The sequence below is a fragment of the Osmerus eperlanus genome, chromosome 28 (assembly GCF_963692335.1).
Source record: "Osmerus eperlanus chromosome 28, fOsmEpe2.1, whole genome shotgun sequence".
NCBI lineage: Eukaryota > Metazoa > Chordata > Actinopteri > Osmeriformes > Osmeridae > Osmerus > Osmerus eperlanus.
Window position 1 is genome coordinate 3,017,963 of NC_085045.1, and position 9,235 is coordinate 3,027,197.

A 9,235-nucleotide genomic window follows, 5' to 3' on the forward strand; every position below is an offset into this window, starting at 1 on the left:
TGAATTCCAAATATTGTACAGTGGGCAAGTTGGTTTTCTCAACAACAAAACAAAAACAGTTTTCAAAGGCAAATTGGATAAAGCACATGTGCACTACTTTAAAAAAGATAGTGACAGTATTCATCATGGCGCTTGCTTGCTGTGTTGCAGTACTGTGCATGCTTGCTGCGTTTGAATGGCTTTAAGATGTCCCATTGTACTTCAATTCTGACATCTCAAATGGGAAATTCACTTCTGCCTGCAGCTTTGTATTCTCCACATTACTAAGGCAACCTTTAGTGGATTTTTTTTCATCTTTCAATTCAATATTTGGGTTGTGTCAATGGGGGCTAAATGCATGGTAGGAGACTCACCATAAATCATTGATATGAGTTTGGCTTCTTGGAGGAAATGATGACAGCATGAAGGATGCTTCGGCCTGTTTGACACCTCCCCATCTCCCACCTCAGATTTAAGGAAAACAGTCTGATGTGTCTAAAAACACCAATATAGATTAATACACGACAGTTGAAAGCGAGAGAGAGAGAGAGAGAGAGAGAGAGAGAGAGAGAGAGAGAGAGAGAGGCGAGAGCGAGAGAGAGAGAGAGAGAGAGAGAGAGAGAGAGAGAGAGAGAGAGATGTGTGTCATACTGTACACATACTTTCCATTCCTCCCCTCAGTCTTATCCCTCACACACACCTCCTTGTACCCTGTTTTTCCTGTCAGACGTCAGCCACTGCAACCCCTCCGTTCGTGAAGCTTCACTCTGGAATGACAGCGGCGGTCTCCACACTCTGATGTGTACCTCCTGCACCTGGGTTTTGCCAACTGAATGACATGTTGCTCCGTACAGCAACACACAACGCCGCAGAGCTCAGCCATCATTTCCATTCTCCTGTTGACATTGCACAATATTCTGTCCTGAAGAGAGAAAAAAAATATATATATATGTTTTGCCTGACAAATCTGACTTCGATATTCAAATATCGTTGTATATTTTTGGTCTTTCTACAAGGGGAAAACAGAGGCTGCTCCAAGCTGTGGTTCATCTCTCCAGTGGCCACTAAGCCTTATATTTCACTCTATAACCAGAGGATCTAAAGCATTCAGCTAGCTACTGTACACCTCAGTGACATTTATCACTATTATTCTCTTTCCCGTCTCCCTTTTATGTGATACTGTTTCAGTGGGAGTGTATATCTCTTTTCTCCCTTCCCTCAACTCCTCTTCTTTTCTGGACAAGCTGAATGGAAATGGTCCGTTGGGAATAACACAATATTCTCAGTCTTTTTTGCTCCCTTTTCTTTTTGCCCTCCCCTTCCTCATCCCCCCCCCCCCCCCTCTCTCTCTCTCTCTCTCTCTCTCTCTCTCTCTCTCTCTCTCTCTCTCTCTCTCTCTCTCTCTCTCTCTCTCTCTCTCTTTCAGTCCTCATGTGTAATAACAGTGATTGTAAACAGAACTGCCTTGGTCTGTAGTGTGTGCATTGTGTGGTGCCATAATGCACACGCCAAGCCTCTCGTCTCTTTGCTTATGTTTTAACAACCTGCTTAAGAGGACCCAAGCACGCACTCTCAGGATTTAATGATACCGATGTATCCATGGTAACACCTCATGTCGAACAACTTTGTACTTTTTTTTAAATAAATACTTTTTATTAATATCGATTTTAATTCCTTTTTCTATGTAATGAAATGCTGGTGCCCTTGGTTCCTGCGAGACTCCTCCGGCTGTAGTCAAGCACGGAGAGATCTGGTGTGGGTTGGTACTGGAGGGGGCTGTGCACAGGCTCCTGCAATGACTAGCTTCCAGTCTGCGCTCGCATGCTAGCTGGGAGATTGGGTTTCATGCTCTGACTGTTGGGGTCCCGTTTGACAATGCAGGCCTAACAAGACCACCTCACCTCTGGGTAGACTGCGTGGCAGGAGCCGCCAGGGCTAATACACTTCTGACTGGCTCCCCTCCGGCTGCAAAATGAAATTCCCCTGCAGCTTAGTGAAATTTCAGACGGGCTTCACTTGCTATTTACCTTTACAGCTCCCGCCTTTTTACTGTTTCCAACCTCACTCCCACCCCCTACCTACCGCCTTTTTACTGTTTCCAACCTCACTCCCACCCCCTACCTACCGCCTTTTTACTGTTTCCAACCTCACTCCCACCCCCTACCTACCGCCTTTTTACTGTTTCCAACCTCACTCCCACCCCCTACCTACCGCCTTTTTACTGTTTCCAACCTCACTCCCACCCCCTACCTACCGCCTTTTTACTGTTTCCAACCTCACTCCCACCCCCTACCTACCGCCTTTTTACTGTTTCCAACCTCACTCCCACCCCCTACCTACCGCCTTTTTACTGTTTCCAACCTCACTCCCACCCCCTACCTACCGCCTTTTTACTGTTTCCAACCTCACTCCCACCCCCTACCTACCGCCTTTTTACTGTTTCCAACCTCACTCCCACGTCCCATCTCCCATCGCTCGCCTCCCCCACCAGCACCACCTCCTCTCTGGCAGTTGGTCTGACTAAAAGGGCTTTCTAACGAATTGATTCTCTTCCTTTGATGTATTATTATTGTCATGGCCAACCAAATTGCAGACACACTCGAAGAGTGGGTAAATAAGGCAAAACAGAGCAGGCCGCTCTTTGCGCTAAGCAAGCACCCGGCTGTGCTCTTCCTGTAAAGTACACGCACTGACACCTGACTCGAGGTGCTTGAGCTTGCAAGGGGAAACAACAAACAAGGGTTTGTTGTTGTTACATTTTGCAAATGAACGCTGCGTTTTAGTGGCCGCAGACAAATGATCGTTTGTGGGTTTCGCTCGCTGACTTTTAGCAGGGCGCTCCAGAAGACACACGATCCGTCTTTCGTCGGGCCGAGAGCAACATGCGGCGCACGGCGCTGCTAGGGGGGTACCGCTCCCACGTGACTTTCGTACGTTTGATTTTCCGCGGGATGGACGCGAGGAGAAAATGACAGTTGAGCCACCACTTGGCGTTGGAGAGCTGTTGCATATTTATGAGTGTTGGTGGCTCTGCACACAGATAGGCTGGGTGACATTGAACGACTGTGAAGATCTGGGAAGCACAAACAAATCAGCAAAGAGGTGACTGGTACTGGGAAATAAGCACAGGCCCCCCAATGTAATGTGTTGTAGACTAGTGTCAATAGTGTCAATACTATTCGGTCAAATGTCATTGGCATGGTATTACTGCTTTTTACATTTTTATGGCTACCATCTGTAAAGCAAGGGCATGTTTGCGATATATTTATCCTTCATAACGTATTTTAGACAGATAATCTTCCGTGAGTGTGGGTTGATGCCCCAAATAGATGTGACAGTGTGTGTTTGTGTGTGTTTGTGTGTGTGCGATGCAGTTGGTTGGAATATTGTTGTTCCGCCTCGACAAGCCTAGGTACTGCAGTTTCAGGGTGCTGTTTTCAGGCACCAGTGGAGCCCTAAATTTGATTTGATAATTTTTCCCCCCATCAAAGAGCTTTACACTGTGCCAAAGCCCCCCCCCCTACCTTGCTGCTGCAGAGCTGTGCTGTGTTGTGGAGTAAACATCCCCTGTTCTCCCTGCTCAGTGCAGTATGTGTCCATCTCTCCCCACCTCGCCCGGGTCATTCAGCTCACCTCCCAGCCTCCTGCTGGCGGTCCCATGATTGATGATTTATACCAGTGCTTCTCAAACTTTTTCCGTCAGATCGCCTTTTGAGAATTGGAAGTACAGTCGCCCCCCCCCCCCCCCCCCCCCAGATCCCTGACTAGATAAAATGCCGGCACTTCACTTCCGTCTTTATCACCAGTGTCACCCCCCTACTGCCCCTGTTCCCCTGCCCCACCTGTGCCCCACCTGTGCCCCACCTGTGCCCCACCTGTGCCCCACCTGTGCCCCACCTGTGCCCCACCTGTGCCCCACCTGTGCCCCCCCAACCCCAGCCCACCTTCCCCCTGTAGTTCCTCAGTGCTTAATCTTAGTGTACGACCCCTTAATTGGAGAACCATTGCTTCGGGCCCAGACTTCCCCTTACTGTTTGTCTTCGTTTGCAAAAATGTTCCCGCAAACCGAGACAAACGTTTCCTCCCAGAGATAAGGTCATTTCATCTTCCAGCACCGCATCAGGACTCAAACTGATAAGACCCGAGCCTTTCAAGTTGTGGCAAAACAGATAAACACTGCAAATGTCAACACACACACACCCATGCACATCCTGTAATCCTCAGCGGTAAGACAACGGGACTAGAAGCCCCCATCACATCAGGGACATTTACTCAGAATGTGACAGTGAGACAGTGGTCCTGATAATAGGACAATAGAACCAACTTTCAATTACAGGCTTCCTCCAGAGGGAAACACAGGAGCTGAAATACTGCAGCTGGGATTTTCTTTTTCATCGGTTTACTCTGTGACATTTAAATCAGGCTTAAATTTCGTAGCTAGTATGACCTGCTTTAACCAGAATAGACTATTCTTAGCTGTTGATAAAATATCAGGTAAAAGCTTATGGGTTCTTGACAGTGAAAAAATCCGACGTTATTGCAGTTCTATGTGGACTAAAGGGTTCTTCTGGAGGCTTCTTGGAGGGTTGGGCAATAAGCACCTTTCGTTCATTCCTGTACTAGAAATGATTTGTATTTCAAACTTTGATTGAACGTTTTAACATCGAGCAGAGAAACTATAAATATTTCACACGATTCAAATGCCCGAGTTGTTGTGTGTTTGCCCTGTCTGTGTATGTGAGCGGTAGACACTGAACAGGCAGGCGTGTCAGAGCTGGGTCGTTGTGATTGGCCGTCCCACTGCTCCGTCTGTCGTCGTGACAACTGAGCGTGTCGGGACGGCCTCTCACGCACACGCTCATCAGCCCACCCCGCTCAGCACCTTGTCAGGTCCTCTCTCCAAGCACCTTCCCTGCCAACCAGCCAGCTGCTCCACCCCCCAGGCTCCTCCCATCAGCTCAGATCCCTCTCACGATGCTCTTGGCTGGGCCCCCGCTGTCTGCCAGCCCTGGCTCCAACCTCAGCTCCCACCACGTCCAGTCAGTTTACAGATCATGATCAGTCTTGGGCCAGCTGTGTGGAACTCATCCAGAGCCTGTTTGGAGCTAATTGAATTAGACGCCGTGCTGTATGTCTGAGAGAGATGAACGACGCCTCGCTGTTGTCCCCCCCCCCCCCCCCCCCCCATGGCTGTTGTTAGCTGCCTCTGTGGGGAGCTGATGCTGGGTTTGTCTTGCTTCTCCTGGCTCACTGGTCCCGGGGACACTGATTGGTCTGGGGAAAGCCAGGCACTCGTTCGTCCGGTGTCACCCCAGGGGGTCACCTGCGGAGGGACGTAGTCACCGGTCCAGACGGGAAACAGAAGAACCTGTTTTCTTTCGTTCTACAACTATTCGTGCTTTATCTCCACTTCTTCGCAAACCTCCCTGGCTGTTTTTAAAAACCTCAGCTGCAGCGATCCTGCCTGGTTTGTTTGTAGTTGAGCAAAATTCAGTCTGAAAAAAGGTCAAGGGAAACTCACCAGCAGCACAGTACTGTAAACCTTTTTATGATGCATATTTAAAGACATAGTATGCAATTCTTTTCTGTGTCTCAAAGTGAATGTTGGAGTAAACTCTTTGAAGACGAGTTCTATAAGAGAATGGCACATGAAGTATATCTCGTCCTATTTCTCTTCATCCTCATCCTGTCCTCTCCCCGTTCTCATTCCGCATCTCACCGCCATCTTTGTAATAAATGGTTTCGTTCAGTTCAGTGCCTGTGTGGTGGTTTGATTTCTCACTGACAAATTTGCAAAATGAGCTGAATGTGGAAGTTGGGTCACAGGAAAGCTGTCATCGGAAGTCAAATCTCCCAGACATCTCAGAGTTGACACACTATTCTGAGGAAATATGAAACCTTATAAGAGAACTTTCATATTCACAGAGGTTATTAAAAACTGCCACCCTTGATTACAATAGAGAGGGCGATAATTGACATTTATAAATCACAAAACCTGAAATAACCCTTTCTCCCTCTGTAGAGAAATAGTCTGAGAGCAACAAAAAAATCATTGGTGGGGGTGTATCAGTGTTTGAGCTCCCAAACGCCTCTCACGTCACAATTCTGCAGCTCAACATTCACTTTCATTAGTTTGACTCAGCCCGCCTGTCCTCCGACTCTCTGTGTGATGTTTGCCAGAGGATGCTGCTGGCAGAAAAATCCTGTAAAAGAAGTGAGAGAAACTGTGTGAGTGAAAATAGGCCAATACAGATCACCACTGACACAGCCCAGAAGGTACAGTAGGGGAGCAGAACATCCTCTGTATGCCTGGTGACTGGAATAGGCTTCCCCATCCGAGTGGATCTGGGCATCATCTGTCGTCTTTGTTTAGTTGTTGACCTCGGGCCTTAATTGGTCTTCAAACACAAATATGGCATCTGTTTAGTCATAGTGCTGTGGGTTCCTTACGTAAGGGGCCGTTCTGCTGCCATGGCTTCCACTTGGCTGGGCTCTGCTCTCCGCTGCGGTCTTCTCACCGTTATGAAAGGCGACACAAGTTATTCGGTTGTGGTTTTAATTATTTATACTCACCTCTGTTTCCTGGAGAAATTGGGCTGTTGTGCTTCGGGATGGATGCAACAAATCATTCATTCTCTCTTGACTGAAAATGAAACGTGTGGGAATCAGGATGAAGCGTGATTGAGCCTCAGAAATCCAAGGATCAGTGAATAGGATGTCTTTGTGTATTATTCATTGTTTTCCTGTTTTCCGATTCGCATTCATAATTGACGACGTCACATATTTGCTCAGAAGTCTTTTCAAGAGATACCCTACATTTTTTGGGTTTTCACACCAACAAAAAAAAACGAACTCATACATTATGTACAATATATATATACTATATATATATATATATATATATATATATATATATATATATATATATATATATACACAAGCTGTGAAGTTATTCATGTTAGTTTCCTGGCCTATAGTGTTCAGTACTGTGCCTTATAGTATGCTGACTAGCTGGCGCCCTTGTTCCTGAGCTAAGCACCATGAAAAGGGCTCCAGAAGGGGTGCATATCTCCTCCTCTGCTCTTTCTCTCTTTCTTTTTGGCCAACGCTCATATTGAGGAGCGGGCTGTTCTGTGCCAGTGGGCTAGAGACCGACCGAAATGGCCCTGAGCCCTACGATTTGACACGGGAGACATGGTTAACAGATCTGGTGCCTCTCCCCATGCACCCGTATCCAACTGACCTTTCCTGCTTCTAGGCTATATTTAAACCCCTTGGCACCAGAGACTTATAGTTCCACGGGAAATTTTATTATCAACGCTCTCCATTTGTCTGGCTTAATTCAGCCCTGCCATATATCCTTGCATACTGTACGTTATACAGTATTTACACTCCACAGCAAACAAGGGCAGTGTTGAGAAACCCCACATTCATCTCCCCTAGCAGGGGTGACGCGTGTTTGCGTTTCCCATTTGAAATACGGCCCAGAGCACAGAGAAAGGGGGGCCTTGCACGGCCAGCACCCGGCCGGCCTGTGCTAGCAGGGGGCAGGAGCAAAGCTCTCCGTGGGCCTTTTCCGGATTGGGTGATCATCTGTCTGCTGCTGTGACACGCAACGCCACACGTGCGGTATCGGCGAGTTGACGTTGTGAGGAAGCGCTGTCTTTTAAAAGGACGCACACCTCTGATGGAGTCGTCGGGCTGCAACTATGTTTAGTCATCTGGCCGAACGGTGTCACAGCTTGCCGATTGACCCAGTCCACCCACCAGTCTGACCCCTGACCCCTGTTCTTCTGTGTCCTTCCCCAGCAGGACGGAGGGGGGCGTCCACAGGGTCCTGCAGGTGGACTTGAAGGTGGACAGCTTCCCGGACGCGGCGGGCAGCCGCTGGATCGCGTGGCAGGTGGAGTACCCGGGCAGCCGCTCCACCACCCAGGACACGGAGACTGAGATCCGGCTGGCGCTGGAGGACCTGGGGGGCATCGTGCCCCTGGCCATGGTGAGTGGCGCCGCTCGCTAGCACAACACACGGCACAGATGGCGGGAGACAGAGCTCGTGGAGGGGCGCAAAGTTTGGAGCTCGAATAACAACAACGATTCAATGTTTGTGATTTGTTCGATTGGTGATTTAAAACGCTGGCACGCTATTAGGTTATACATTTTGTGTTGGACTGTGCTGTTTGTCTCGGAGCCAGGGAAGCCTGTTTTGTCTTTCCTGTTCCATGGCATCGGCCACAGCGAGCGCGGGTAGACAGTGTGGAGTGGATGTGTCCCCCGGCTGGCCCCAGGGCGGGGCTCAGAGGCAGGCGGGGGCCCGAGGGCCCGAGGGCAGGCCCAGGGCTGTGTGTCTGTTAGGCTGTTAGGCCCGTCCACACATCCCATCCTCCACCCCCACTGGGGGGAGCGTTAACCAAAGAGCACCTGCACAGAACATCAGAGTTCCAGGGTTCTGGCTCGCTCCCCTCTTTTTATCTCTCTCTCTTTTCTTTCTCTCTCTCACCCTCTCTTTCCTCTCTCATTCTCTCTCTCTTTCTCTCTCTCACCCTCTCTTTCCTCTCTCATTCTCTCTCTCTTTCTCTCTCTCTCACCCTCTCTTTCCTCTCTCATTCTCTCTCTCTTTCTCTCTCTCACCCTCTCTTTCCTCTCATCTCTCTCTCTTTCCTCTCTCTCTCTCTCTCTCTCTCTCTCTCTCTCTCTCTCTCTCTCTCTCTCTCTCTCTGTCTCTTCTCTCTTTTTCTCTCACTCGCACTCTCTTTCTCACGTGTTCCGTTTTGATCCAGAACATTAGAATCAAAGACACAGGATTTTCGTCCCACTAAAGAGAGGAGATACCGTAGCCTGTCAATGTGGAGTATTGGGATTCTATTTACATTCTGTTCTGTAGATGCTCTCTGCCTCTCTATCTCATGTTTTGATTTGTCCTTGGCATGAAAGTGCCTGCTGGGTAAATGTCTCTCTCGAAGCTCTGCCGGTAGATGTGTGAGGGCTGCCTGTGGGTGGAAGTTCCTGGGCTGAGAGGAACAACCACCGCTTCTTGTACCCACAATGCCTTTCTCAGGGTAATTGATGCCAGTGTATTCTGTGTCGCCTGAGCTTACTGCACCTATACATCCCTTTCATGCCTTCGTGCTACCCTGATGTGTCAACAGTGTCTGACTATAGAACCATACTCTCCCACGCTTTGTATTGACACCGATTTTACAGTGATGAAACAATTTCTTTATGTTGTTCGTTCACCTTGTGGGAGGATGAAAAT

The 9,235-nt window shown here is 48.6% G+C and overlaps 1 protein-coding gene across 1 annotated transcript in view; it reads left to right on the plus strand.

Annotated features, from left to right (window-relative positions):
- si:dkeyp-14d3.1 (transmembrane protein 132C) overlaps positions 1-9,235 on the plus strand; it is a 77,623-nt gene that overhangs the window by 53,273 nt on the left and 15,115 nt on the right. The window contains exons 5-6 of the mRNA XM_062454070.1: positions 7,789-7,978; positions 8,268-8,329. Of these exons, the coding sequence (XP_062310054.1) occupies positions 7,789-7,978; positions 8,268-8,329 (252 nt within the window). The remainder of the gene's footprint in view (positions 1-7,788; positions 7,979-8,267; positions 8,330-9,235) is intronic.